This window comes from Erythranthe guttata, chromosome 3 (genome assembly GCF_056151865.1).
Source record: "Erythranthe guttata isolate IM_541 chromosome 3, IM_541, whole genome shotgun sequence".
In the NCBI taxonomy this organism is placed as follows: Eukaryota; Viridiplantae; Streptophyta; class Magnoliopsida; order Lamiales; family Phrymaceae; genus Erythranthe; species Erythranthe guttata.
Genome location: NC_142535.1, coordinates 1,442,132 through 1,458,537, shown reverse-complemented (window position 1 = coordinate 1,458,537; position 16,406 = coordinate 1,442,132). Strand labels below are relative to the sequence as shown.

General features: G+C 41.6%; 1 protein-coding gene across 1 annotated transcript; it reads right to left on the bottom strand.

Annotated features, from left to right (window-relative positions):
• Positions 1–11,434: 11,434 nt before the first annotated feature.
• LOC105972584 (uncharacterized protein At1g76660) lies at positions 11,435–15,144 on the bottom strand. Its single transcript, XM_012997549.2, has 4 exons — positions 14,849–15,144; positions 14,038–14,206; positions 12,607–13,606; positions 11,435–11,909 (listed from the first exon to the last, which is right to left on the bottom strand). The coding sequence occupies exons 2-4, from the start codon at positions 14,089–14,091 to the stop codon at positions 11,737–11,739; spliced, it is 1,227 nt and encodes a 408-aa protein (XP_012853003.2). The 5' UTR covers positions 14,092–14,206; positions 14,849–15,144; the 3' UTR covers positions 11,435–11,736.
• Positions 15,145–16,406: the final 1,262 nt, after the last annotated feature.

Genomic DNA, 16,406 nt, shown 5'->3' with positions numbered 1-16,406 from the left:
TTTTTTTTTTTTTTTTTGTAGTGTATACCTCATGTCTCTTATGTGTTTGTTATCTTTTGTAGATGGGGGAATCACTTTTGCGGCACTTCAAGCTAAGGCGAATGGGACGTCGAAGAAGTCATCGAAGAAGGTACCCTCTACTTTGGGAGGTTCTTCAAGTGGTTTGCCTCGTGAGGAGGTCCATGTAGAAACTCCTCGAATAGTCGCAGATGACCGTAGCAGTGCTGGTGAAGTGGAGGGGCGTCCACCGAAGAAGGATCGTGGCAAGGGGAAGAGGGTGGATATCGAGTATGTGGCTGTGCCTAAGCGTCCACGGGTTGACCCAGAGGAGACCTATGCTTTCCATGGTGGAGGAGGGAAACAATTGTTTACCTATGGCGTGAATCGCGATGGTAAGGAGTCGTATTGGGATGTATCGGATCGTGATTTACCTATGTTGAGTACCGAGGGATTCGTTCGGGAGTATGATCGTGCCCGGATGTCTGGTAAGGGCCCTTGTCACATGTTGGAGTTAGCTGGTGGGGACATATGTCGGGTGAGTCCTTGTTTATTTAAGACTAGATTAAATGTTACTTCTCCTCTTCTTTGTGTAAATTTATTGTTCTATTTATTTATTTTTTAGTTGGTAGCGACTTGGAGATATCTCATGGAGCACGGTAGGAGTGTGGAGGCTAGGGAGGAGGATTAAAGGGCTCGAAGTCAAGCGCGTGAGGATGAACTTCTAAGCTAGTTGGAGGTGGCACGGTTCGATCTTGCTCTGCGCTCGGAAGAGCTTGCTCGGCGGACAGAGGAGCTTGCTGAGAAGACAGAGGAGCTCGAGGTTATTCGAAGTGAAGGGAAGGCGTACAAGGATGATGTTCATAAGTTGAACGTGTGCTACGACCAGCTCAAAGAGAAATATGAAGTTGAAAAGGCGACGGGGAAGAGGTTCCTGACGACATCAGGTGGTGTGGCCTATAGGGAGTCCATCGTGGAGGAAACCAAGGCTAGCTTCCGAGGTAGTGACGAGTGTACTGCTATGATTGAGGAGCACGCATTGGCTGTGGTTTATAAGCCATTAGTGTGCGCTTGTCGCAAATATCTGCGCGATGCGGGTGGTATTAGCGAGAAAGTGATTCGTGGGATGGAAGCTGGCATATCCGATGAAGAGGAAGATGAGATAAATGCCAATGGGACGGGCACAGAGCTCGTGGATGATATGGCTGTGGATGATTCCACTGTGGGTGCCTCTTCCGCTCGTGGTAGGGGAGTTTAGACATCTGTTAGGATAGTTAACTTACCCCCTTTATTTCTATTGCTATTATATTTTTCTTTTTATGGATTTCGTCGTTTGTTTTTATCTTTGATGTAGATGGGTATTTCCACTACTATTTCGTTTGAGTCCCTTCCTTGTTTGACGTTGAAGTTTAATTTTACGATTTATTTATTTTGACATTGTCAAGAATTAATGCGTTGCTTATATGTATTTACATTAGCATATACGCGATGTACTTGAGGAGGGGATCAGTCTCCCAAGGTTTTTGCTTAAGGGTCGTGCCCTTTGTTCGGACCGCTTGGGTCTTAAATATATTTGTCCGTGGCCACGTTTTAAAATTAACACCTCATGAAACAAATAAAGGGACTTAGCTAATCCAGCTGGCCAGGCTATACGGATTATCTAAATCTCTCTAAGTGTTTGTAGGGTGGTATTGACTTGAACTCATGGTAAGAGGTAATTTGTATAGACGTAAAGGCGTAGATAGTAAACGAAAAGTATTATTTATTCAACGATAGCAAAGGAGAATTGTTACATGCCTACGTGAGGCGAATGTAAGTAAATGATTAATGCGATAGGCCTTCGTGAGGCGAAGGTAAATAACTACTGGTGGAGCGAGAGAAACAAAAAAAAATTTAACTTGGTAAAAATTGTTCTAAGTGATTATACTACACTTGTTCTTCTTCTTCCACGTCTTGCTTGTACTCGTTCGTTTTGGTGTGCTGATGGTAGAATGAATTCCTTTGGCGTCTCTATGCCTGTCAAATATAATTGAGAAAAAAGAATTTTGTCTAAGCATTTGTATTGAAGACTTATTAATTGAAGCTGAGGGGATGTGCATCGCCGATTTACGTACCATACTACGGGGATGTTTTTTCGTCCTCGCACTTCGAGATATGAAATCAACTCGTGAGTTGCTGCGAGTTACTATGCGATCATGCCTGCTAGTGGAATTATTTTTTCACGTTAGTAGGAGTAAATAAGATCATCCGTGTGTTGAATGCTAGTGGAAGTATAGTTACCCTTGGCGATGTGGTATGGAGTGTTCTCGCTTTTTGGGCCGTTGCTTGAGTAATATGCATCCTCTCGTAATGGATCTTAATCTGTAATAAGATGGTGGGATGTGATGGTGAATTACTGGTGAAAATAAATTTACTAGCCCCCCAGTTTAGGTAGGACGTTAACGCACCTGGTTATGTAGTAGAAAAATTTCTAACCATCTAGGAGCAGCTTACAAGACGAGTTACGTGGAAGGTCGTGGAGCCTGCAGATGCTACAATTTGTAAGTAACATTCATATAGAAGGGGTATGGATGGTGACCTTAACCGATCTGAAGTAAGGTAGATGTATACCTTAAGCGTAGAACCGTTTGAGGTTCCATATATTCCATGTTCTGGGTATAGGGTGTCCATCAATGTTCTCGAGTCGATATGCTCCAGTGTTGACCACCTTTGTGATTTTATACGGTCCTTCCCACTTTGGGTCGAGCTTACCGATGGGGTGAGAGGCTTCAGCTTTTCGGAGGACTAAATCTCCGACTTGAAAGGAGCGAGGGCGGACCTTTGAATTATATGCCTTGGCCATGCGTGATTTATACATCTGTTGTCGGATGTATGCAATCTCACGTAACTCATCTACAAGGTCTAGGCTTCCTCGCATAGCTTCTTCATTAGCTGCTGGATCATAGTTGGTGATTCTCCAAGACGGTTCACCTATTTCAACGGGTGTTATAGCTTCTGTTCCGAAAGCTAGATTGAAAGGCGACTCTCCGGTTGCTGCGCGTGGGGTTGTGCGATAAGCCCATAGGGCGTTAGGCAATTCTTCCACCCATTTTCCTTTGGCACTTCCCAGCCTTGTCTTAAGGTGCTGGAGGATGGTGCGATTTGAAACCTCCGTCTGGCCGTTAGCTTGTGGATTTGCTACCGATGTGAAGAACTGCTTGATGTCCAAGCCGAGGCACCAATTTTTTACTTTGTCACCGCAAAATTGGGTTCCATTATCCGAGATGATGGAACGCGGGATTCCGAAGCGGCACACGATGTTCTTCCATAGAAATTGGATGACTTCTTCTTCTCGGATGCGCGCTAAGGGTTCAGCTTCCACCCATTTGGTGAAGTAGTCCACTGCTACAATGAGGTATTTGCGTCCTCCTGTGGCGGGCGGGAATGGTCCAACTAAATCCATCCCCCATTGGGCGAAAGGGATGGGGCTGTCAATTGGTTGCATTAACGCCGCTGGCAGGTGAGTGACATTTGCATGCTCTTGGCAGGGCTTACACTTCCGGACTAACTTCTTCGCGTCTTCATGCATCGTTGGCCAATAGTAGCCTTGCCTCAGTAGTTTGAGAGCTAAAGTTCTTCCGCTTAAATAATTTCCGCAGATGCCTTCGTGTACTTCTCTAAGTACGTAATCCGCTGTGGTCGGGTCGAGGCACTTGAGGTAAGGGAATGAGAAGCCTCGTTTGTATAACTCTTCTCCCACTATGACGAAGCGAGCGGCTCTCGTTTTTAACTTTCGTGCTTCGATGGAATCCGCTGGAAGTTCTCCCTTCTTGAGATACTTCAGGATTGGAGTGAACCAGCATAGTTCATCCTCCTCGGTGTACTGTACTTCAGTGGGTGAAGTTATCTCTGGCTGAGGTGAGGTGAGGAGCGTCACTTTCCGACTTCCGATGCTAGCCATGGAGCTTCCAAGCCTAGCTAATTTGTCAGCATGGACGTTATTGGAGCGAGGTACTTGTCTTATCTCGTAGCTCTCGAATTTAGATAAGAGAGTGTGCGCGAGAGCTAAGTATTTGGCCATGGTGTCTTCTTTGGCCTCATACACTCCGAGTACTTGGTTAACGACGAGCTGAGAGTCGCTTTGGATTAGGAGCTTGCGCGCTCCGGCTGCTAGGGCGAGGCGGATTCCCGCTATCAATGCTTCGTATTCAGCAACGTTGTTTGAGGCTGTGAATTCGAATCGTCGAGCGTATTCAAACTGATCTCCATCAGGATTCGTTAGTACGATACCCGCTCCCCCTCCTGTGGTAGTGGAAGATCCGTCGACGTTGACATACCAAGTAGGTATAGAAGTGCTTTCTTGTATGGAAGTCATTTCGACTAGAAAATATGCCAATACTTGAGCTTTGATAGCTGGGCGGGGTTTAAATTCCACTCCATATTCACTTAGCTCTATTGCCCATTTTGCTAATCGTCCGGATGTTTCGGGACTTCTTAGTATTTGCTTCAGAGGGTAATTGGTGAGAACCACCACCTGATGTGACTGGAAGTAAGGTCGAAGCTTCCGAGCTACGTTGATGAGGGCGAGAGCGAGTTTCTCCATGTTGGTGTAGCGTTGTTCGGCTCCTTGGAGGGCGCGACTTATGTAGTATATGGGTTGGTGGCCCTTTTCTCCATCTCGGATGAGAACTGCGCTGACGGCATTATCTGAGGTAGCTAAGTACAGTAGGAGGGTGTCTCCGGGCTGAGGTTTTGTGAGCAAGGGTGGGGATGCTAAGTACGACTTCAGCTCAACGAATGCCTTTTGACATGCCTCATCCCACTCGAACTTTTTTCCTCCCCTTAAAATTTTGAAAAAGGGGAGAGCCTTGTCCGCTGATCTTGAAATGAATCTGTTCAGGGATGCCAAACAGCCATTGAGCTGTTGAACTTTCTTGATCGATGTTGGTGGAGCCATTGAGGTGATTGCTTCGATTTTCGCGGGATTAGCTTCAATTCCCCGCTGTGAAATCATATAACCCAAAAAATTGCCTCCCCGAACTCCGAATGAACATTTGAGGGGGTTGAGCTTCATCTTATATTTTCGTAGGGTGGCGAAAAAGTGATCTAGATCAGCTAGGTGGTCCGAGACCTTGACACTTTTGACGAGCATGTCGTCGATGTACACCTCCATATTTTTACCGATCTGATCTGCGAACATTTTGTTCACTAGACGCTGGTAGGTGGCTCCTGCGTTTTTTAACCCGAAGGGCATGACTTGATAGCAGTAGATGCCTTGCTCAGTTATGAAACTAGCCCTCTCTTGATCTTCTGGTGCAAGTAAGATCTGGTTATACCCTTGGTATGCATCGAGAAAGCTGAGGAGTTCGCACCCTGAGGTCGAATCGATGAGCTGATCGATTCTGGGTAGAGGGAATGGGTCCTTAGGACAAGCTTTGTTGAGGTCAGTGAAGTCTACGCATAGTCTCCACTTGCCACCCGGCTTTGGAACGAGTACTACGTTCGATAGCCATTCAGGATACTGGACTGGTCGTATGTGGCCCGCTTCAAGGAGTTTTGCCACTTCCGCTTTGATATGCTTGTTGCGCTCAGGACCAAATGTTTGTTTCCTCTGTTTGACTGGCTTCATCCTCTTGTCGACGTTAAGCCGATGTAGGGCTACCTGAGGGGGAATGCCCGACAAATCTTGGGCCTTCCATGCGAACACATCTCCATTGTGTCGCAGGAAGTTGATTAGCTGCTGCTCTGTCTCAGGATCTAAATCGGATCCGATGCGTAGGAGTTTTGAATTATCTCCAGGTGTGAGCTCTGTGAGCTTAAGCTCTTCGACAGCCGCTAGCTTGATGCTATCATCTGGTACACTGATGAGGATTTCTTTATTGTCCTCAATGATCGCATTGACCCACTTCCGTTTGTCGGATTTTTGGGTATCATCTCCCTTTCCGGGTGGTTTAGGCTTCTTTGAGGGTTCTCGTAGGGCCCTTGCATAGCACTCTCGAGCGAGACGTCTATCTCCAAGTACTTCCCCCATTCCATAGGGAGTAGGGAACTTCCACTTCTGATGATAGGAGGAAGGCACTGACTTGAATGTGTGGATGGCTGGCCTCCCCAGAATGATGTTGTAGGGTGATGGCCTGTCGACGATGAGGAACTTGATTAGTTTCGTGATTCGACAGGGGTCTTCCCCTAAAGAGACGGGCAGCTCTACTTCTCCCATGGATAAAATGCCTTCTCCTGTGAATCCTTTCAGGGGTGTGGAGACGGGATTAAATCGGGCATTATCTATGCCTAACTGCTTAAAAGCGTGGAGGTACATGATGTCAGTTGAGCTTCCACCGTCCACTAAAATTTTCTTGACCAAGAAGTTGGCCACCGTTGTTGTCACTACCAATGCATCGACATGGTCTTCATCTGGACTTTCGAGGTCGGAGAAGTTGAAGACTATGCTAGGATCAGATCTTCGTATTTGATATATGCATTCGGATGGAGAAGCGCGTTCTTGATTCATGCGCGCTGATCGACCGAGTGTGCGTCTTGCATTTTGTGAATCGCCCCCCGCCGGTCCTCCGGAGATAAAGGAGATGATTCCCCGGGTGGGATGGTTATCATTGTTATCTAGGTCACGTCGGTGACCTCCATCCTCTCGCCTTTGCTGCTGATCTCGGTTATTATCTCGACGTGGAGGATCATCACGGCGCTTATTTCGAGGCTTATCAATGTATTCGCCTAAATGGCCTTGTTTGATCAGCCTCTCGATCGCCATTTTGAGTTGTGCACATTCCTCCGTAGTATGCCATCTGTCCTTGTGGAATCGACAATAACGATCCGACTTTTCTCGCTTTGGGTTTGGTTGCATAGGACGTGGAGGTTCTGCTTAACCTTTCTGTTCTATCACGTGAAGGATTTCCGTGAGGCGAGCGTTTAGCGGAGTGAACCTATTGTAGGAGGAAGAGGGTTGGCTTTGAGGTGGAAGTGGTGGACGTCGATCGTCGCGCCTCCTATTGTCCTGACGGTCATCTTCTCTTTTTCTTTTAGGAGGAGCATGGGTAGAGGCTTCCTCTATCCGGACGTATTTTTCGGCTCGATTTAGTAACTCCTCTAAGTTGCCTGGGGGTCTTCCGGCGATAGATTCTTTGAATCTACCAGGTTTCAAGTTCTGCTGCATAATCCCGGAGAGCATGTCTTGCCCCACACTGGGGACTTCGTGGACAGCCTCTACGAAACGCTTAATGTAGTTGCGGAGCGTTTCGTTATCTCTCTGTACTACAGAGAAAAGATGAGCTGGGGTCTTGGCATATTGTTTGTTGATGGCGAATTGGTTGGTGAACCGGGTCGACAACCGAGCGAAGGTGTCAATCGATCCTATGGGTAGGGAGTTGAACCAATTCATTGCCCTCTTGGAGAGAGTGGTGCGGAACATTTTGCACATAGCAGCATCCGTCGGGCCATATAAATCCGCCATGGCACTGAATTTCTCTATATGTTCCTGTGGGTCGGTGGTCCCTTCAAATTGAGGTAACCCCGAGATCTTCACTCCTTGAGGTAATACCTCGTTGAGAATGTCTATGGTGAAAGGACTGCGTCTTGTTGGGAGAGGCATTCTTTCACCCATTTGATTATTTGGTTGGGGGAAAAGATTTTGGCGAGACATTCTGCTGTTTACCTCGCCTTCTCCCTCATTAAAGAGAGGGACTCTCTGTGGTGACGCATTCCCCCTTGGGGGTGAGCGCTGACGCTGCTGTCTGGGTTGTGCCCCTCGGTGGTTGGTAGATAACTGCACTCGGGATCGTGGATCCGAGGTAGAGGAGGAGACACTTATTTGATTCGGTATTGGCTGTGGGGCCACGGGTGGCGCTACAGGTGGAGCTGGTGCTGGTATCGCATTGGGAGCGTTTGCTCCCATTGTGGCGATATATTGAGTTACAGCCTCCATGGCAGCGCGAGTTGAGGCTTCCGCTATCATGCGTTGGAGCGCGTCCTCGGTTATTTGAACCGTTCGATGAGCGGGGAGTGGTGGATCGGCGAGTGGTGGGTCCCGAGGGGGGATCACCTGAACCTCGCGAGGTGGATCTGCAGCACGTGGAGGAAGTGGCTCCGCGACGCGTGGAGGAGGTGGTATGCCAGATCCTCCACGGACGGGAAGGTTATTAGCCGTGTCATTTTCTCTCCGAGCTGACGCCTCAGGAGGATCTTGTTGGCTACGTGATCTGGTTTGCATCTTTCCCACAGACGGCGCCAAAATGATGATGCTAAAATATAGCTCACCTAGGGTAGTATAGAAAACGAGTTGGGAGAGCAAAGCGGATCAGTAGCTTGATAACTTGATGATCCTGAGGTCCCTGCGAAAAGAGCACACGTGAACTAAGCCGGGGTTGATCCGGCGGAAACCCCTCCGACGCTCAAGTCAGATGTACGGATCGTAGAGATAGCTGAGAGAATAATATTCGAGGTTGATTGTCGATAAAATGAGAACGTACCTTCATAAATGATTAAAACATCTATTTATATATCGTTGAATGGGTTGGGCTTGCTTTGTTGGGCCCAAGCCTTACTTTAAAGGAGCTTGGGCTTTCGTGTAACGGGCCCACTTGTGTGGGTTTGGGCTTTCGTGTGTTGGGCCTAATTAGGGCCTAATTATTAGATAAATTTGAGGGCCCATTGGGCCGGCCCATTTAGGTACATCATTATCAAACAAATATTATTTTAACAAAAAAAAAAAAAAAAAAAACATTGATTTTATCTAACCTTTTTCAATTTTTCATTTTCGGTAAATTTTAAAAGACAGTTGTACGGTGCTTGGGCGGCGAGTTTGCGGCGGCGAAGGTGCGTGGGCGGATTTTTCAATTTTTCTGTTTTTTTCGCAAATATTTGTCTTGCAACAACAAAAGGCAATTTAACTAACGGGTATATATATAATTAAAATATAATTTTTCTTTTGTTGTTTTCCACTTAGTAGAACAAGTAGCCGCGGCCTTAATCCAAATCGGATCCATGTGAAGCGAACTGAATCTGATTGGATCTATGGAACCGGATCCAAGCGGCCACACTATATGTGCCTCAAAAAATATTTATAGCATTTGCACTCACGAAAACACAAGTGCACCCAAATATTTTTTTTAAACTAATAAAGGTTCATTAATTACGATAATATTTGTATGGCATGTTTAATGATACAAATTGCACTTTACATATTCTAGTATTGACTTTACCGCAAAATATACATACCACCAAATACCAGCTATAACATTACAAGATTCGGGTTCACCAAGAATGATTTAGCAGTTAGAATAAGTGATCATGTGTTAATTGATTCAAATTCGAATCTTCTTACCAACAGTTGTTAGGCAGAGCTTGGCACACATGATTAACCTAGGGGTGACAACGAGCCGAGCTCGAGCCAACCTCGGTTGTTTTGGCCAGCTCGAGCTTGAGTCCATGTTGACGAGCTCGAGCTCGGGCTCATTTAATTTTTTTTTTATTATTTATTTTTTTATTAAAATCATTTTATTTTTATTTATAGGAAAATAAAAAAAAAATTATAAAATAAATAATAAACTCTAGTTATATTTTTTTTCTATTATTATTATAATATTTTATATTATTATGAATTATCAAAGTAATATAGATTTGTTTCTATTTAAATACTAGAAATATTTATTATTACAGACTATTTACTATTTAGTTAATAATAATAAGAATAAGAATAAGAAAAACAAAAAAAGGCAGCTCGCGAGCTGTCGAACAATTAAATTTGGGCTCGAGCTCGAGCTCAGCTCAAGTTCGAGCCTTTGTCGAGCTGGCTCGTCAAGTTCGCGAGCCGGCTTGGCTCGTTTACCACCTCTAGATTAGTCTAATATTGTTTACATCTCCCGTATAATTTGCAAACTATTATACGAAAATGTAGCCGGCTCGCGAGCTTTTTTTTTTTTTTTTTAGTATTTTGTATTATATTTTAAATATAAATAATATAAATATAAAAAAATACATATAAAAGCTTTGTGCTCGAGCTCGAGCCTAGAAAATAAATATTGGGCAAATTACAGTCACCCCTCTGAGATATGGTCAAATTATGAAAAACCCCTCTTATTTAGGTAATTGCAGCCACCCCCTCCTTTTAAATATTTTTACATAAAACTTATGTAATTTGGTTATTGACCGAACCAAATCGTATATTTAGTTGAGGTAAACGGTATGAAATGCTGGCGTACCGAAATTTTGGTTTGATTTTACCGAATTAACATCCCTAAATTTACCTCATGAGGGGGGCTTTTTGTAAGAAAATACATAGTTGAGAGGTGACTTTAATTAACCAAACAGACGGGGGTTTTCGTAATTTGACCATAACTCAGGGGATGGCCGTAATTTGCCCATAAATATTCCATGTGCTCGAGCTCGTCAAAATGGATTTGAGCTCAAGCTCGCATCGTTCACACTCTTAGTTGCGACTTTCTGACCTTGTCATTGTATTTTATTTTCTCAATTTTTATTGCTAAAATTAGAATTAGATCTCAAGGGGGGTTGTAATATTTTCTAAATAAAAGGATTGTATGTAAATATACATACCTACACGGACGACGACGACGATGTAGTCAACAAAAGTTGATGTTAACTAGAATTGGGGTTGGAAATCGATCGGAGTGGAATATTCAAATTCCGCCAATTTCAATCTGAAAACATCCAAATTTGGAACCATATTTTTCATTCCAATTTTCAAAATCACGATTTCCCATTTTTTCAAATTTATTTGGAATAGAATCGGAATGGTATATAAAATTATCGAAATTTTCATTTTTCAATCTGATTTTAATTCTGAATATTTCTATCGATTTTCGGAATATGTAATATAATTTTATGATATATTTTTTTTATTCCATAATACAACTTATGTTATATTTTGAATGAAAATATATAAATACCGAAGGGTCCAGTATATTAAAACCTTAGAAAAGATTAATCGGTATCGTGAACTTTATGTTGCTGCATTTTTTTCTTATAAAAATATTTATATTTCAATTTGTTGTTCCTACGTGTATTTTTATTTATTTTGTTTAGTGGAACTCTCATTTAGATTTTCTTGCAATTTCCTTCAAAAATTCATAAAAATATATTCTGAAAATTTTCGTTATATCTGAATTTGGAATAAGAGATTATAAACTAATGTAATTTCCGAATTTTTTGAAATTCCGCCGATTTCGAGGCATTTCGAAATAAGAATGAATTTTTGCATTCCTATTTTCTTTGGAACCGAAATTGAACCCCATTTTTACTAAACAAAAAAATTGAAAATTTTCCCATTTCGTCCAATTTTCACCCTCAACAAAATCGAACTTCAGCAAAAAAATATGTAGTTTTCAAAACCCAAAAGAACCTAATTGTAATTACACCCCTAACCTTGAGGAAGTATGTCTAATTCACCCCTCAATTTTCAATTGCAGTACATACCAAGAAAGCCAATGCATAACATTTAATAATTAATATATTAGAAATATAATTTACATACAAAAGAGCAGCTCTAGAGTTTTTTGCTTCAAGAGATCCACATCAAGTTCTACAAATACTGATGAAGCAACAATTCTTCAAGTAAATATTAAAGTAATATCACAAAATATATTATATTATATTATATTATACTTGGGCCCCACACAAAAGGAACATTGCAAAAAAAAACCCCAAAAGAACAGGCTGCAAATACATACAAGCAATCTGTTTTTGTGTCCTTGATAAATAGATCTTTCATTTTTTTTTTCGGGCCGAGTCGACTCAGCTCTCTCTCCAGCTACGCTCTTCTCTAAGGCTTCGCCCTCTCCTGTACTCCACCTCAGCATCGGAATTCGACGAACCGAAATGATATTTACGACCATTTCTAGGATTCCCCATCTTGGCGAATATGTCCTCGTCATCACTTAAAACATGCGTATTTGCCAAGTTTCGCGCTGTAAAAAAACAAACAAGGAAAATAATAACTAATGTTATTGATTTTAAACGAGAAAACGAAACCACAGTCAACAATTCTCTTCAAGAGCAAATAACAATAATGTCGAAGAATTTATCACACGTCGATTGAGGTTATTACACACATTAGTATGAAAGTTATTAAATATGGTTGAATTTTAGGAAAGACGGCATGAAAAAGACTAAAATAACCTTTACCACTTAATGAAGTGACTAGAGAAAGTTAATAAAGAAGGGCAAAACAGGAAAAAATGAAATCTTGGAACTCTAAAGTGACATATAATATGGAATAAAAGAATTTCTGTCGATTCTATTTGAATTACTCGTTTTAAATAAAAAAATTATTGACGAGCTATAGCAATTACACCTATTAAAGCGACTAATTTTTACACACATATGAAGAAAGTTATTTAAATATGGTTGAATTTTAGCCTTTAGGGAAGACACATAAAAAGACTAAAATAACCTTTACCATTTAATGAGGTAATAAGAGAGGTGTAAAACAGCCAAAAAAATGCATTCATGGAACTCTAAAGTAACTCATACTATAGAACAAAGGGAGATATATATATATATATATATATATATATATATATATATATATATATATATATATATATATATATATATATATATATATATATATATATATATATATATATATATATGGTTCTTTACCTTCAATATGAGGCAGTCCTTTACCGAGCTGTGGACTAGGAAAATCTTCCGGCCTTTTCCAATTTTCAACACCCTTTTTCGGCGAAGCAGTTAGAATATACTCCTCTCCAACATCCGATATCTCCACATAGTGAGCTGTCGTAATTATTTCATCGGCACTAAAACCGAAAGATGCCCTATAAGCCTCAAGCTCCTCAGCATCGTGTGGTTTGTTCGAAATCTTGCTCTGCCTATTATTATTATTATTATTATTATTATTATTATTATTCTGATGCCCGTTCGCATAAGCATCCGTCTCCCTCGAAATACTCAACCTACCGCCCGAGTGCGCGAACGAAGACTGGTCAAGATAAAACTGCGCAAAAGTCTCGGGGCAGAAAAAGTTCGAATCTTGACGCGACTTAGAGTCGCCAGCTGGCGAAGGAGTCGACGCGCCGCCAGCTGGCGATCGGAGGGCGGGGCTTCCGGGGTAGAGCGAATAGGTGGATTGGATAAGATCGTAATTTCCCTTCTCGGTGTTTCTTTTTATGCTGGCGGAGGAGGAGAGGAAGCGGGCGTAGGGTACGTCGGGCGAGGATGGGGTGGTTAGGTGGGCTAGCTCCGGCGGCGGTGTGAGAGGGGCGGTGGAGGGTTCGGTTGTGAAGGTGGAGAAAACGGGCGGAGATACGAGTTGGGTTTCGTGGGCGTAGGGTCCGGTGACAAACATGGTGGAGGAGGGCCCGCCGCATGGGGAGTTGGCTGAGAGGAAGCATGTCGGAGATTGGGCGGTGGATTGGAGGGCGGAGTTGGAGAAGGAGGCGGGGGAAGATGGCGGTGCGAAGAGGGATGGGGCGATTCCGGTGGTGGGGATGGGTAGCCCAATGATCGATTGGGCCCCGTTTGGCTGGTTTGATAAGGTGCTGCCTTCAGGGATTCTTGATGATGGGACTATGCGTTTTCCGCCGCCTTTTTGTTTTCGGAAACACGAGAGCCCGCCCAAACAGCCCCCCCACCTCTTACTCTGTAGGAGATGAAATAAAATAAAATCATGATATATAATGAAAAAAGAAATGAATAAATAAATAAATCATGCGAATTAGGGGTTAATGTTGCTTTTTTTTTTTTTTGGAGTCGATTTGATGCGGTTTTGGTGCTGATTTGAGCATTATTAGCCATTATATGCTTAAATACGAATAATTATTTACATAGCAAACAAAACATATAGATAGATATAAGATAATCAATATACCATGGAAATATATTTCAAATTCATTCTTCATTAGCTCGGTACCTCGTAATTCACGTTACGCGTGCAGCTTCTACGACTTTGATTAAATATTCAGTTTTAGTAATTTGCAGTTATAAGTATTATTTCTAGGTCAACAACTTTAAACGAATTACCGCAGATTCAATAAATCATTAGGTGCAGAAACGTAAAACGACGAAATATACCCGAGGTGCTGATGCTTGTTGTGGCTGCAGAAACCGATTCTGCTCCGACCCCATAGACTAGTCGATTTGTCGAACAAGACACACCGAAAAAAAGATGCTCTACGTTTTTTATCACCAATATTATAATTGATCAAACAAGGGCAACTTTTATAACTCTTCGATTTCCTGCCTGTCATAATTGAATATTTCAACTGTTAAGTACCGATTACACATTTAGTCAATCGAAGCCAAACGAGCATACACATTTTGCAGAAAAAGGACTTTTGACTTTCCGTAAACCCATTCCATGAAAATCGGGGAGAGAGAGAGAGAAGCATGAATCATGGACAAACAAAGGTTTTATTTTCCTACAATCATTTGACATGATTTAAAAAATACGAATAATTATTTATTCACAACAAATAGGTCTGAATCAAGAATTTCAGATACTTCCAATTGTAGCCCATCAAGAATTTGGAATTTCATGGCGTTGATTTTGGAATAAATCTATTCCATTTTTGGACTCAATTTCTAACTAATATACATGAAAATGACCCCACTAAAATAAATAAATTTTAAAATAAATTAAAAATATATATATATAATTTGCTGCCGCACCAAACCCCTCAACAACAAAAATCTTGCCCACATCATTATCCAAATTACATCAACAAAGGGAACAACAGAAACACACACACACACACACACTGAAATTTCTTGCTTACAACTAAAAAATAAAATTGAAAAGGAACCCATTAAAGAAAACTGAAAAATAAGAAGACCCATCAAAGAAAAAAGTACAAAAAAGCTAAAGAGAAATGGCAGTACGTACCTGAACTGAAAATAATCTACATTTCCATGGCGAGATCTGGATAAGTTGAGTGATAATATAATCCAGCTAGTGAAGAAGGACTGTGTGTGTGTGTGTGTGTTTTGCGCGTCTGAAAGGGAGAAAGCAAAGGCCAGATCTAATCTGTAATCTCGTCTTTTTTATATTTATTTTTATTTTTTTGGTCTGATTGATTGTAGTGTTGTTTGCTAAAACTGCTTTCCGATAAAGAGAGTAAAGTAAAGTTAGAGAGAGAGAGAGAGAAGAGAGAGAGTGTGTGTGTTAAACATAACGGCGTTACTGCACGTTGTCCTTATTTACTTTTTTAATAATCAGGTGCTTGATGAGGTGGCGTATGAAGATTGGTCAGTTCTTATATATGTCTTTTTTTTTTTTGAGTACTCACGTTTCATTTTTTTTTTTGGGTAAATTACACACACCCCCCTGAGGTATGCTTAAATAACTGTAAGGTCCCTGTGGTATCGATAATTACACTTAGCCCCCTGAAACGTAGTCAGAAACTCTAATGGGATAATGAATTGGATACGTTATTCCGATAGGGTTCTAACGGACTATTGGTTTCAGAAAGTGGTGAAGACAACAAAGAGCTATGGGGTGACATGGCTCCCCGAACATTCCCGAACATTTCTTAAATCACCCATAGCTCTTTGTTGTCTCCACCACTTTCTGAAACCAATAGTCCGTTAGAACCCTATCGGAATAACGTATCCAATTCATTATCTCATTAGAGTTTCTGACTACGTTTCAGGGGGCTGAGTGTAATTATCGATACCACAGGGACCTTACAGTTATTTAAGCATACCTCAGGGGGGTGTGTGTAATTTACCCTTTTTTTTTTCTAATTCAAGTCAGGGTAAATTACACCCCAGGTATGTTTAAATAACTTTAAGGTCCCTGTGTTATTGATAATTACATTCACCCCGTGAAAACGTAGTTAGAAGCTCTAAATAATGCATTGGATACATTATTCCGATAGGGTTCTAATGGACTATTATTTTGCATTATGCCATTAGAGTTTATAACTACGTTTCAAGGGGTGGGTGTAATTATCGATACCACAGGGACCTTAAAGTTATTTAAGCATCCCTCAGGGTGTGTGGGTGTAATTTACACTTCAAGTCATTTTAAGGGAAAGTAGAGGAGGGGGGACTCGAACCCTAAACCTTTTACCTGCCGTGCTAGTACCAACTCTCCTAACGAGGGTTGGTGCATTTTATTTTATTTTATTAGCTTTTTAATTTATTTTTGGGTAAATTACAATGACCCTGGGGTAAGGTCAAATTACGAACAAAAACCCTCTTGTTTGGATAATTACATCTAGGCCTCAACTATGAATCTTCTTGTACCTCCACTCTTATGGTGTCAAATGCAACATAATCTTCTAGATTCCATGAAATGTGCTCTAAATACAGTTTATGATGTACCACAATTTGATATATACAAGCCAAAAAATAGATCTTACGATCATCTTGCTTCATAATGTGGAGCTCGAATGGAATAAAACGGGTACAAAAGTAATAATATTCCATATAATCAAAAA